At 48.1% G+C, this 14,388-nt stretch overlaps 1 protein-coding gene across 12 annotated transcripts in view; it reads left to right on the forward strand.

Annotated features, from left to right (window-relative positions):
- The window catches only part of LOC144178022 (papilin-like), a 758,094-nt gene extending 744,116 nt beyond the window's left edge, over positions 1-13,978 (forward strand). For all 12 annotated transcript variants that reach the window (XM_077705608.1, XM_077705588.1, XM_077705615.1 and 9 more), the window contains one exon: positions 13,719-13,978. In XM_077705608.1, coding sequence (XP_077561734.1) covers positions 13,719-13,783 — 65 coding nt within the window. In that variant the 3' untranslated portion in view covers positions 13,784-13,978. The remainder of the gene's footprint in view (positions 1-13,718) is intronic.
- The last annotated feature ends 410 nt before the right edge of the window (positions 13,979-14,388 follow it).

Consider the following 14,388-nt stretch of genomic DNA (forward strand, 5'->3'; position numbering starts at 1 on the left):
TTGAAAGCATGCGAAGCCCGCAATCGCTACCGTAAACGTTGGAGCAACTGTTCTCCTGCACGCAACTCGAGATCAACGGCAAAGTTGGGAGGGAGCACTATCCCAAAACACCAAAATTCAAGATGGCAGCAACGATCCCTCACCAAGAAAAAAAATACAGGAAGCAAATGCACCTTACATTTCACCAATGTTAGTCATCGCTTTCAAAACCACCGAGACAGTTTCGCCGAGTCAGTTTCAAAAAAACATTCGCAGAATTCCGCTTGAAGTCCGCCCCAGTCTCATGCCCTGACAGTAAACCATGCAGGCTACCTTCCTCCGAACCATCCCGTGCATTCCTTATGCCATAGTTACCAAAGGACCCCCCCCCTCTTTAAGTTTTAATCATCCCCAGATTTCGTTTTCAGTCTTATTAGGTATGTTCACTTTCCGGTGAAAATCTTGCAGGCATAGAGGAGGTCGCGGTCTCCGAAGCGTCACCGCATTGATGCAAGAAAAGCGATACATTCAGCATGAGCTCACAACCTCTCTAGTGCACAACAAAAAGCAACCCGAAAAGCCGCTGGGGACACAATGACCAGGATCGGTGGCGCCTGTCGCCTCCATGGAGGAACAAGCTTGCTGGCCGCACTCTTCTGCGCGTCGCGGTCCCACCGAAGGCGCCCCTATCCAGGATAGCTCTTTCTTTGCTTTCGGTCGACCCTTCCGCAATTACCTCTTCAAGTTTCGCACGCCACGGACAGGCCAGACATTCCTCCCTTTCTTTCATTGTAAGAGGGGAAAATTTTGAATAGGCTGGCTTGGCGAGGGCCGCGACAGTCGTGTTTAAGTACTTTGGAGAAGCACAAGTGACACCCCCCCTCTCTCTACCAAGGGGGCTGGTACCCGCGATGCTCAGCCCCCTCCCCCCACCCCTGCAACACCAAACCTTTAACGATGCCCCTGTAAACACGTTTGTTGATAAGCTTATAAATAGAACTGACACCGAACGCAACGAAGACGACATTAATACAGAAAGTAAGGATGAGTAAATGCACACGCGCTTAAGCTACCTTGTTTCCTTTCTTTCTCTCGCGGCAGTTTTGCTGTGGGTAGGGGTGGAGGCAGGAGATATAGGAATGACCTAGAGGCAGCAACGTCTCGCAGCGTTTGGTGAAGTGAAATCACTGCGCTTCGGTAACACTTATTAGGGTTCTTCACATGAATGTTAAAATAAAAAGGTGGAACGGAAGTAAATTAGCAACGTTAATTTTTCACATCTACTATCGAAATGGGGCTTTAAATGCTGATGTTGCGCCTCTATTTAGCATTAGTTTCCGCGCAGTGTGGCCCAAACCCAACCCTCGAACGTAATGTCATGTCATCCGACAAAAAACATCCCGTGCACCGAAACTGCCACACCGAGACATCCTGCACCAACATGTGCGTGCACCGAAATGTAAATGTAAGTACAGTTCAAACATACAATATTTAACGCCTAAGTATGAGCGAACAAAGGAAAAAAAGCATTCTGGAGCAACAAACAGCAACAAAGAGTGTACGAAAAAGTTAATAAAGAAAAACGCAAAAAATTGCAGGGGGTGCTTACGACTCTGAGAATGTGAAGGCGAAATTTTCTGTTGATATGCCTTGAAATTTCGTACGAAAGGTATGGCCACCCCCGCCTACACTTTTTTCCTGCCTTGGCTTCGGGACCATTTTTTCCTACACCCCTGTCAATACATGCATAGCACAACAGGGCTAAACACGCTTGCAAATACATGAAATTGAGTAAAGGAAGACCAACATACCTTCAAACACCGTCACCATGCACTGCCCTAGAGGGCACTCACGACGAATTGCATGACGCCGCTTCGTTGATGTCCCTCGTTGCACCGAAATTCCAGTACACACACACAATCGTCCCCTCAAACAAAGACCGAGCACATAGTACGGTAGAAATAGGCGAGTCCTGGCTTCCTGCCGCGTATAATACACGTGACGGATGCTGCTCTAAAGTTGAGAACGGTAGTTTAGATTGAAAAGCATCGAACAAGTTAAATAAACTGAAATTACGCGTGGAAGCGATCGAAAATTACCCCAACGTGCCTAGCCGCCCAACTTTTTTGCCGGCCATTGCTTACTGGCTTTGCTTTGGCTTCAGCTACTGTCGTCTTGCTGCTGGCTGTGGCTAATGTTCAGTTTCGGTTTCAGTTTTGTTTTGTTGCTGCTGAGGTGCTTTACAAAATAAATAACTCTAGGAGATCCCATAGTCATACACCATAGAATTTCTCGAAACTCTTGAGCAACTTTATGTCATAGACTAATACAGTAATATCGGCGTCAAATGAAACGCGAACACAAAAATATGAACCCAGAACGTGCAAAACTGAAAAATACTGTTCGCAGAGTTCATATATTGGCTTGATGTTGGTATGTTTGGAAATCCACTTTTCCAAATGTTGTTTTTGTAACTAATGCACGCTTCATTTTGGCTTGCATAGAAAGAAATTGCGCTATTTGTGGGTTCAGGTTCATATTTTTGGGTTCGCGTTTCATTTGACGCCGATAGTACGTCAACGTACATTTGTTAGATCTATTTTGGTTTCACCCGTTCTTGCAAAACCTCACCCCACTGCTGAGCGCAGTCGCTGCTTGAATAACTAATGACCTCATTAAAAGATGTCAAGTGAACTTCACAAGTTGAAGAGAAACGTAAATTTTTTATGCGCTACCTTGAGCTTGTCAGCTGCTTTAAAACGAGATTGAAGTTAAATATTGGCTTCTTTCTAGCATGAGGCCGTTGCTTAAGTGGTCAGTACGCCTATATGTAATTACAACAGATATATTAGGGTTGTTTAGCCACCTAACCAAAAACAATTTTTAAAGATGTTTTCGCATACTTTAGGCAGTGACATTTTTGTTAATAAGAGCTTTCAGACGTTTCACGCGCGGATTAAGGAAGTTTAGCTGTAACAATTAAAAGCAATGTGAAAGGTGCAACATTGCAAACAGGCGGGTGCAGTACGCGAAGCAGCAACTTACAAAAAAATAACAAAACCGGAAAGTAAAAAAAAGTGGCTGGAGGGAGAGGGGGAAGGCTAAAGCCAGCAAAATTAGAATAGGTGATATCTCAAACACTGATGGCGTGGCTCCTGTTTGTACGTAAGGGTCACAAGTTTTGTATTTATATAGAGCGCGCGAAACGGGCGTGTGGCTGCCTTCAGTTACAGGAGTGAAGGGGGGGGGGTAGCCTATGAGGAAAATTCCGAATTTTATTAGACCACCAGCCGCATCGTAGACAAGGGGTTTCAGTTAGAGTTGGAACTGCGACTCACCGCTGCGTCGTAAAATGAGTGGCGAACACAGCTAGAGGTTTTCTTTTTTTCCCCATCAGAAAAACAGGGATGGACGTCCGCATGCCGACGTTTATTTTCTTTGCTCGGTGGAAAGATTGCCGAGCAAGTAAAATAAATAAATTTTTGTCATACCTTTCCCCTGAATTCTGTCACCCCTATGTCTAGAGCTAAAAAGTGTCACTGACAATCCACCTCCACAGAGTGGAATGCCTAATGATATTTATATGGATAAAAAGTTCCCGTTACACATTGTAGCGTGTAGCGTTAACGCTACACATTGTATTTAAAACTTTGTCATAACGGCCATTGTCTGCTGCATATTATGCATTATCTTATCCACAATGTGTTAGGAGGTCCCCCCGACAGTTCGTACTCTGGAACCTCCTCATGTACTCCGCCTATCTATTCCTTTATATGTATGCTTACCCTTCAATAAACTTCAAAATGCACCTATCCCCTTATCCCCCCTCTCCTACCCCTCATCTTCTCTCAGTTACATTCAGCTCGACGTTTGAGCCGACACCAGACCTTCGATTGATTGATTGTAGGGTTTAACGCGCCGACGCAACGCAGGCGATGAGGCCCGCCGTAGTGGAGAGCTCCGGATTAATTTTGACCACCTGGGGATCTTTGACGTGCAATCTCGTACACATGGGTGTTTTTGCTTTTCGCCCCCATTAGAAAAGTGGCCGCCACGGCCGGGAATCGAACCCGCGACCTCGTGCTCAGCAGCGAACGCCTTAGCCACTGAGCCACCGCGGCGGGAGACAGTAGACTTTTACTTCCTGCCTCAAGTTTTAAAACAAGCATATCGTCCCGCACAGAAGCGATGCTAATTATTTCTATCTTTCGAGGGAGAAACAATCAATAGAAGTAGCTGAAAAGCGTTTTAGAAACCACAAATGTCCGCTAGGCCGGAAATGTTCGTGAACAGATTGGAAGCGACCGGTGCAAGAGTAGAGCGCATGTGGGAGAAACGGGATGGGAGTGACGGCGGCGTAGGGGCAAACATTTTTGTTTAGGCGAGAGGCGACCTCATGCCGGATCCTCCTTCAGCAGTGTCACCCGTAACCTCCATTGGTGTGTCGTTCACCATATAGATGGCTTGTTACTGGCGATATAAAATATACTATTCAAGTACTTGGACAACTGATATCCTCACAAGGAAATTGTAAGGATGTAACTATTCGTAATGCTGCTGTAATAATTCATTTTGGAGACAGATTGATCACCTCGACTGCGTAAAAATGGCGACAGTGAAAATCGTGAAGGAACAGTTCAAATGGGCTACATTCGCTACTTTGAAAAAAAAAAGCCGTGATACACGTTGCCTGGGTGACAATATGTTTGTGGTAACGACATGCACAAGATTATTAAAGCGATAATTGAAAGCATGCTATGACGTTGCAGGGAAACACCGCGTAATTTTCCTTTAAATCTCCATGTTATAACACGCATACGCGTTTCATAACAACCACGGAATACTATATTTCCAAATTCAGGACGCTCCCAGCAGGTGCTTTCGTAGTATGAGGGTATTCACAATCGTATGTATAGCTTGTATTCAACAACCTACGTGCAACCTCGTAACGCATGTATTATCCTTTGTGCATGTCAGGACAGTTCTTATTGCATGGATGCCAGAAATATAGTGTTTCGCAACTTCCGTGGTTCCCACCTTTTTTTATGAATAACTCACGTCGTTTCAGAGCGTTCGTGGTTCATACAAATATACATTAGAGCGTAAAACATTAGCATGGCATGCAGCTATCGTAAAATACTTATTTCGAATACCCGAAGAGTTCTTTTTTTTGTCCAGGTACTCAATTATATAGGAAATATAACCGAAATGAAACGTCAAGGATGTTCCACTCACCAGTGACGAAACGTGTTTTCGGTGAAGCAGCTGGGTCGCAAGACATTTTGGCACAGCGAAGTATGCAGACATGCATAGCAGGGCTAAGGGGTATGTTGTTATTACGCCGCAAATTTAATAGCATTTATTAACACAGCACATGTCTCAAATGAAAGGCTGATGTGAATCAGTAGCGCCACGTGTCTCACGGGCACTTAGCTGTATGCTTGTGCGTGGTAGGCTGGGAGAATGAAAATGAAATGATTCGTCTACATGCTCATTGCCTGTTTTTGCTTTTATTCATGGGTATCACGCCTAAACTAACCAGAGCGGTGCGGTGCTTCCAAACACAACACGAATGCTAGTTAGATCCGTTGCAACAGCTGCCGTTTTTTTTTTGTTTTTTTTAAAGAATGCCCTTACGTCGCCTTTGCGGCGCTAACTTAATATCCTCGTATTGGTGAAAATGTAGCATTTAGGGGTAACTTTTTGTTTAAGCAAGCTTCGGCGCGAAAAATATTTAAAATTTAAGTTAGCATCCTACACACTAATATTTCAGTTAAAGCAAGCCTGATGTCAGTAGCCGTACCTGCTTTATCAGAGCTTATTAACTAAAGGAGAGATCTTTGGCCATCTTTAGCTGACTCAAAGAAAGGGGTATTCGCTGAAGAGGTCACTGCCACCGCCTGGCACTCGCGAAGCTACATACCATGCTACTGCATGCCACATAGTCCCCGCGGATAAGCGGCTCGTTCCCCCGCACCATTGTGTTTCCCGGCCACCGCGACCCCTCCTTCTAGAGGTGGTCACGTACACACGTGCAATTCTCTGGCCGGAGATCTTTTCTAGATGGGTGGCCGCAGAGAAAACGAGTATTCCGTGGCCAGATTTTTGTCGTTCGTCTTCTGACCTCGGCTAGCCAAACAAACAACAAGTATTCAGCGGCCAGATTTGTGTCGTTCGTCTTCGGACCTCGGCTGGCCAAACAAACAACAAGTATTCCGCGGCCAGATTTGTGTCGTTCGTCTTCGGACCTTGGCTGGCCAAAGAAACAACAAGTATTCCGCGGCCACAGTTTTGCCGTTCGTCTTCGGACCTCGGCTGGCCAAACAAACCACAAGTATTCCGCGGCCAGATTTTTGTCGTTCGTCTTCGGACCTCGGCTGGCCAAACAAACAACAAGTATTCCACGGCCAGATATTTGTCGTTCGTCTTCGGACCTCGGCTGGCCAAACAAACAACAAGTATTCCGCGACCAAATGCATGCCGAAGAACCTAAGTTCTCTGGCAGCCCAAACTTTTCCAATGGCCAAACAGGCCAAGCATCGGCCAAAGATAAGCCAAAGGGTGGTCACGTTTTCTGTGCTACCTAGGTGACTGCGCCTGCGCGGGAAGTCACGGCGAAGAGGGCGCACCCCACCGTAACGAATGCGCGGGCATGGTGAGGGCCGGCCGCGAAACTTATCCCCCCTACCGAAACGAACGCGCAAGTGCCCACACGGGTCCTGGGATTAGCGCTGGGATTAAGAACTGGGATTAGCGTTTTAAAGAACAGGACACACGTAAGAAAAAACGGACACAACTGGCACTGGTTGCCGTGGTAAACACGGCAACCACGGAACAGACGGAGCGTACGAAGTGCTAAAAATCTTTATTGAAGGAAACTGTCGGCATTCCCGGTGAATGAGCCGCTAAATCTTAAACAGTGAAAATTAATGAGGAATACTGCAGGCCTTTGAAAGCCATTTCGGTCTGTACAAGTGAACATGCTCGCCTTTGCTTACGCCGATGCTTATGCCAGTGTTGGAGGAGGCTGTACCAGCAGCAGAGCTGTCAGTGGACTCCACGTTGAAGGAGTTGTTTCAGCTGGTTATCAGGCTGCATCGGCAAGGGGGAAAAGAAGGGGAATAGTCGACAAAAAAATTAGCTCTAATCCACGCTGTGAAGGTGGTTGGACTGCGAAGCTGCAAACGACACCCACAACAATTACCCATGCGGCATCACTTTAATTCACACACGTGGCATTCGCTCACTGCTGCTGCACATCAGACTCTTCGCCTCCCTGTCTCACTCCTCTCTTGATGAATTGAACCGAGGTTTGTCCAATGCAATTTAAATTTCCCGCCTTCTCATTTCTCGCGCTCCCCCTGCCTGGAACAGCACGAGCGACCACTTTATTCGGTCGGGGGTGGGTTGAGGGCAGGTGCTGTCAGACAAGTTAGACAAGCCGTGCGAAGGCAGTACGCAATGGACGCGAAGCTACGCCAAACAGTCCCAAAACAACCGTCGCTAAAGCAGACGACTAAGCCATACAGCGGACGCTGCCGTCGGCTAGCAGGCACTATGGGGAAAACTTTTCTTTGCTCCACGGCAGGCACTTGCGCATGGGGAAAGCTGGGTAAATTCGCCGCGCCATCTACAGCGTTCTCCATGAGTGAACCCTCCGCTCTGTCTCCACTGCCGCCCTCCACCCCCTCCCTCCCCCTCTGCCGTCGCTTCGCCACGTTGTGAGTTTGTTGTCCAGCGCGCCACAAAAGAACCGTTTGCTGGTAGAGCTAGAAAGCTTTGTTTTAAAAGCGTGTTGGCACCAGGCTAAAGGTCTGCTGATTCTGACCTGGTGCCCACTGCCCGCAAGCAGTCGGTCCTTATGGCAACAGCACACCAACGAGGGCGCGCTAGCGCTTAAGGGTCAGTGTGCGCGCGTTCTGCGAACTTGCTGGTAGAGCAATGGACGTTAGGGCCCAAAAATGGTAAATTTAGTATAGAAAACATCGGCCGAATCCGAAGAAATCAACTTACAAAAAGAAAGATGTGCCCTCAGGGATTCGAACACGTGCAAAATAACATACCTATCGCTGCATACCCCTCGGCCACGAGATAGCTCTCCCGGTGTTGGAAATACAAGGTATATAATGTATAACCAGTTTATATTTTTATTTAGTTTTAACATCGCAAGCAGCTTAGATGACTATTTGCTGTATAGCGCTCGGGCAGTAAGCGTCCCCGAAATTTCCACAATATCTCGCGTCTAGCCATTGCATGTCTTAGACGGAAAAGCCTTCGGTGATTTGTGGTCGTGCTGCCTACCGTTGTGCTTCTTCGCCCAGCGCAAAACAGTGCTTCCTCGATCCTACTTTTACGCAGAACTTTAAAAGTTTCAGTTGATGTTATATTCTTAGTACCTATACCCCACCTTCAATTGGCCTTAGATTTTCCTACTAGCATACCATTCAGCGAAGCGTGGCATGTGCGCTTGTGCAGCGCTTGTGTGGAGCGACCTGTAATTGGAGCTTGATACAGTGTACTTAACAAATCAAAGAAAGGCAAATTCTTCCCTTCACAAACGTGTCGTGGCTCAGTTTCAACTGAGCGAACGAATTGCGACGACCCGTCGGCGGGCGGCGGAGTAAAGTAAACGCTGGGCCGACTGAGTATGTCGGCAGGTTGGCGAGCCGTGCAGTAGCGCAGTCAAGCTGTCATTTTAAGTGCGAATGCACTTTATAAGCGACCCTGAACCTTCCGCCGTCCGCATAGCAACAGCTGAGGGTGCGCGCGCTCTTCGTCTTCCTTAGCAAAGGGGGGAGATGGGCGCGCGCTGCCTGGCCGCTGAAATGGCACATACCCACGTGGGAGATTGGCCAGGAATAAGTGCGAATGCACTTCTTAAGCGAGCCTGAATCGTCGCGCTCGCATAGCGCTCCTCTCCCCCCTCGCCTACTCTCCTAAAGCCCCTTTACTACTCTCCAGCTCGCAACACCTCCCTCGCCTACTCTCCTAAAGCCCCTTTACTACTCTCCAGCTCGCAACACCCTCTCTCGGCGCGCCAGCCAGGCCACTACACTATATAAAAAAGAAACAGCATCCGACGCCAGGTTTCGATCTGCGGACTTTGCGGCCGCAGCGCGACGCTCTACCGACTAAGCCACGGACGCGACGTTGATATCAGTGTTAGTAACGCGCCTTATATCTTTAACGCATTCAAACTACGTCGTCAGCGGCGTGCGTTGGCGACTCAGCGGCGTTATAGCGGCCTGATAACTGCGTGGTGTACACGTGATACTACAAACCCGCTAGTTCTGCATTCTCTCACGTGACTGCGCCTCCTCTCCCTTCACTCCGGTCGGCGCTTCGCAGCTGCGGTGCGCTGCGGTGCGGTGCGCTCCTCCTCTCGAACATACACGTTAATTCACCAAGATTTCCGCAGAGGGACAAACGAGGCGTGTTAAGCCGAACGTGATCACGAGGGGGTGTTAATGTAACTAACGGGCAAAATGCCACCAAACTTCAACAAACTCCCCCTCATAGCATCACCCCGTGCTTCGCACTTCCTTATACTCCCCTTCGGGGAAATGCGGGGGAATTTTTTTTCCTGACGTCACACAAAAACGACACATAAAATGGGCGAAGATGCAGAGAGGAGGACAGCATTTTCGAATTGATTTTTTTACTAAGTAAATTCGCGTAAACGCACCAACAGTGGTCAAAACATGGCCTAGGGACTCCTGACTACCATTTGCGCTAGTAACCCCGCCCTTTCTACGAATCACTTCACTACAGGGACTAGCTTTTTCGCCCTGTCATGGCAATCATCACGTCATCTCATTTCCGTAAGTGTAATTCTACTGCATTCCTGCTGATGAACAAGCACGTAAGCCATGGCTGATTGCCATGAAAAAGGATTCCCCATTCAACATTACGACAGCCCGAGATGATTTTTTTATTTCGCTGGCAAAGTTGTAACTCCACTCTTGGTGCCGCTTAGATTGCATTTTCTACGCATAATGATGTTATGTCCTTGCGAAGCAGGACAGGAGCCGGGCAATACGGACAAGTCCACGCAATATTCACCAGTGGCCACGCGCGATCGTAGAGAACGAGGCGGGCAGAGACGTGAAAAAGCGGACGTGTATCACGAGTATCAGCGATCTTTTAACATGGCGCCGAAAGTAGAGATGGCCCTGACAGAGGGGGGCACTTGGCATAAGACGTATAGTAATGTTCACGTGATTGTTTTATTCTATTTGTATTACAGGTTTTTCTGCTTTTTTTGCGTCCAAATTTTGCGTCCAACTATTTTGCGTCCAATCTTCCACTCTTTTTTTGCTGATTCCTTCATCGGCAGGCTCGCTTGGATAAAAATGTTTGACATTGGTGCAGGTCCCACTTTGGTTGCTTAGTTCTGCCATTTCGGAATTCATTTACTACAATTTGCTAGTGTACCAGCGATTAGGTTAGTGGGTAGGCATACGCAGAGCGGCCGCTGTGCCGGCGCTGCTCCCCCTAGCAGGTGCTCTCCTTTGTGGGAGAGTTCAGTGCAAGCGCGCGCGACGCAGGGTGTGAGGCGGTATACAATTGATTCGTACTGCTCGGCTGGTGGTACACTCAGAAAAGTCACTGCTCCGTTATTAGCCGGGACCACATGCAGATGTTGCAATGAGGTTTCAGCGGCTGCCAACAGTTTTCAGTGCGTATGAGTTTGTCGTCGTACCAAAACTGGCAAGCAAGCGTCAAACTGCTCTAGTGCGCTAGCAGTAAGCTGGCAGGGCACTGCAGCGATGTCGTATTCAGATCCCCAAAGAATTAATGGCCGTTCTTCGACGCCAATTACTGCTTCCTTGAGCCTCCTGCGGTTTATATGAAGAATCCGCCGCACATTCTGCGTTCCGCCATCACTTGACTCTGCGAAGAAGCACGGCCAAGGGAGAGAGAATGTGAACAGCGCACAGCCAGGAGTCACGGTGCTGGGTGGGCCACGAAAATTGTTTCACTGTGTAGGCGGGCATTGATGCACCGGGGCCGTGTCTCACCACGACCATCATCCTCATCCGTGGCGGCAAGGACTTGTCCACTTTTACTCTCATCGTGCATTGTCACCGCATCTGTACATTTCCGACAGCCTCGACCGGGACGGTCGCTTTCGACGAGGGGTATGTGTCACGGAAAGAAGAAGAGAGCTATCGGTCCAATCTCCAGAGAAGAAGATGAAGACCCAGCTGTGCGGGCTCCCTCATGGCCGACATCGTGTATTTTGTGTAAATACATCACTCGCATCTTCCATGGTTCATTTCCTGCGTCCTGCGGTCACGTAACGACATCAACGAATTCTGACTAGGGGTTGTCGACACCTTATCAGGCCAGCGGAGGGATGGGGCAGGGGGAATGACAGGGGGAATAGCAGGAAAGGTGAGTGATGAATTTGGTTGATAATTTTGTTAGTTCAGAGGGAAGAAGTTCGGATGAGGGGGGCGGCAGCTGCGGTGCGTGCGCTCGCAGAGATAGCGCCATGTGATTTGGCGAAGGGATGGGGGGGGGGGGGCGGCTACGGCGGCTGAGGTTAATGGCGGTGTCGGGGGAACCCGGCAGGGGCGTTCGCGAGAGTGCGTCGCCTCTGACTAGCGGAGTGCGGGCAGTTCGTGGAGGAACGGGGGGTAACCGACGGGGAGGCATACTATCTAGAGGTGCTGCTGCGGCTGTTACCAGCGAGCTTCCTCATCACTAGCTAAGTAAAAGAAACGAAAGGAGAAAGAGATGGAAAGACATAGAGTTGATGCAGCCGGGGGGTGCCACGGGAGACGCTCAGGCCGGTCTCCTTGAGGTGGGTGAGGAGGTGATTGTATGTGTCTGGTCGCATCGGGGGAAGAGGATGTCGGTTTCCGTGCTGCAGGGAATTCCGAGTCGTCCGTAGGCCAGGCGGAGTAGGGCGCGGTCGCAGTTGTAGGCAGCACAGGCGACGATAGTGTGGCCGATGGATTCAAATGAGCCACAGTGGGGACAAGCCGGGCTGTCTATCTTTCTGCAGAGGTGGAGGCGCGAATAAGTGAATGCGCAGCCAATGTGAAATCTGCTCAGGAGGGAACTGTAATGTCGGCTGAGTCAAGAAAGCGAAAACAAATATCCCCGCTCTTGGGTGTAGGAACAAATGGTCCCGGAACAAAGGTCCCGGGACAAATGGCCCTGGAACTTATGGTCCCGGAACAAATGGTCCCAACTCGAAAGTAGGAACAAATGATCTCGGAACATATGGTTCCGGAACAAATGGTTCCAGCACCTCTTCGGTCAAAATGATTCTATAAAACTCCACGTTGGTTTTCTGTTCAAATTTGTTGCATCTTGCTGGAGTGCAGTTTATAATTTCTTTTGTTCTTCATTTTTTTGTTTTCTTTGTTTTTGAAATTCCGTTAAACCGGTTATCTCAATTTACGCTATGATATCGATTAAACGAGGTATTTCTGCCAACCAAGCAATTTTGTGCTAGCGCAGGGCATTTCGTCCGTTTGGGGAATTTTTTTATTCGTATTTCCGCCGTTTTTCTCCGGCCTTTTTTATTTTTGTCTTCACGTTTTTTATACGTTGAAGACGAATATTGTTATTTATTACTTCTCTCTATCTTCAGTTATTCCATTTTTGTAATGTTTTCTTTTTTTCTGTTTTAGACATTTTGGTTTTTCAAAACATCGTTATTTCAAGTATCTGCCTTGTCACTAAATAACCAATGAATGTGCTACGTGCAAACACAGGGGAAAAAAGAAGCGACGTGGGAAACATGCGGCTCCATCCATGATTTACAGAATACGTTGAGGCATGCCTCAGAAAGGAGCAAGCACTTTACGGGTTTGTGCGAAGTGAGGGTTATGCCCCCTCCCTTCCCCTCATAAGTTTTCTCAGTCACCGCAACTATTTACAGGCACGGCCAGACTTAATGCTCCCTTCCCGTTTAGGAAGATACTTTCTGAGTCCGGCCGTGTTCCAGGAAGCCGCACCTGTAGCGGGACGCCGCTAGTAAGCCAGATTGGTGACAGGCACAGTCTCCAGACATGCGGACGTCTGATCGCTAGCATCGGCTGAGCCACTGGTCAAGCCAGGCTGTCGCGACAGTCACCACCATGGCCAATTTCTTCTAAAGAGGGCAATGAGGGCTATCTCAAGCAAAGAAATTTGTTACCGAAGCTTAGAGCCACTAAATAAAAAAATTGTGGAAGCCCGTTATTGTAAGGATTTAAATACCGGCCCAGGGCTGCCCAGTACAGCTGATTTTGATTGATGTGTCTGCCACTGGTTTCCTGGTATTCGGAATAACAAAAAAAGGCGTGAAAAGAAATCACGCGAGGACGTACGTGTGCGATAAAAAAAACTGTATACCGCATTTCACTCAAGTGAATTCAGCCTTAGCAAATATATTATATATCAACAGATGCAAAATATATTGTGCACAAATACGAACATATAAACATACATACATTGACCCCCTTCCTTCCCTCATACAGGCGCTCATGCATAGGAGCAGAAGTGGTGGGACCATTTCTTCCTAGTTTGAAGTTGGGACCATTTGTTCCGGGACCATTAGTTCCGGGTCCATAAGTTCCGGGGCCATTAGTTCCAGGACCATTTGTTCCGGGACCATTTATTCCGCGACCGCCCCGCTCTTACCTCACAAGATGATGGTCAGGAAATCCAGCAGCGTGTTCAAACATCTGGCCCAGTGTTTCCTTGTTAACCAACCCACGATGCGTTCTTCCCCTTTGCAGGTCCCTTTGTGGTGTCTGCAGTCGCCGTCAGCACAGCAGCGATGTTGTTTTGGCCGAGCGTCTGAACGTTCCTGGCTATGATGTTTCATCCCATCAAGCGGTGCCGCCATTTGCTCAGACGCCATGGCGAACGAAGCTAGTCACGCCGAGAAAGCTGCTTTTCCAGGGAGCCCTATTTCGACGTTTTGTTACCAAATTATGTTAGTTGTTTGTTGCTATATCTGGTGGAAAAATAAAGTAAAAGTTTATGTGTGGCAGAACGAGGTGCGCTCGTGCATTGCTGTCGTAAGCTCCAAGGCAGCAGTTCTTTGTGTTCACCTGTACAGTGCATTCTTGCTATTTGAGGGTACACGTGTGTGCCCAGTCGGGTCACGCGCAAGAAAACACACAGTGTTAGATACAGTTTAAAATATTAATTCTTCTGGTGCAGCTTGTGGACTTCGCGAAGACAAGTGAGGTGACACAAGTACTTTTGAAAAGGTGGGCCTCTGTTAAGTATGAATACAAGAAGGAATGCGTGCGCTATGCAACATTTGATTTATTTATTGGTTGTACATCAAAGGCGCCTGTTCAGGGGTTTTACATGAGGGGTGGGCATTTATATTCAGCTGGAAGATCATTCCAATCTTTTGCTGTTTTGATAAAAGAAGGCCGGCGGGCAAAGGTGAGC

This window comes from Haemaphysalis longicornis, unplaced genomic scaffold (genome assembly GCF_048455015.1).
Source record: "Haemaphysalis longicornis isolate Haplotype H1 unplaced genomic scaffold, Haemaphysalis longicornis Haplotype H1 scaffold_1, whole genome shotgun sequence".
NCBI classification, from domain to species: domain Eukaryota; kingdom Metazoa; phylum Arthropoda; class Arachnida; order Ixodida; family Ixodidae; genus Haemaphysalis; species Haemaphysalis longicornis.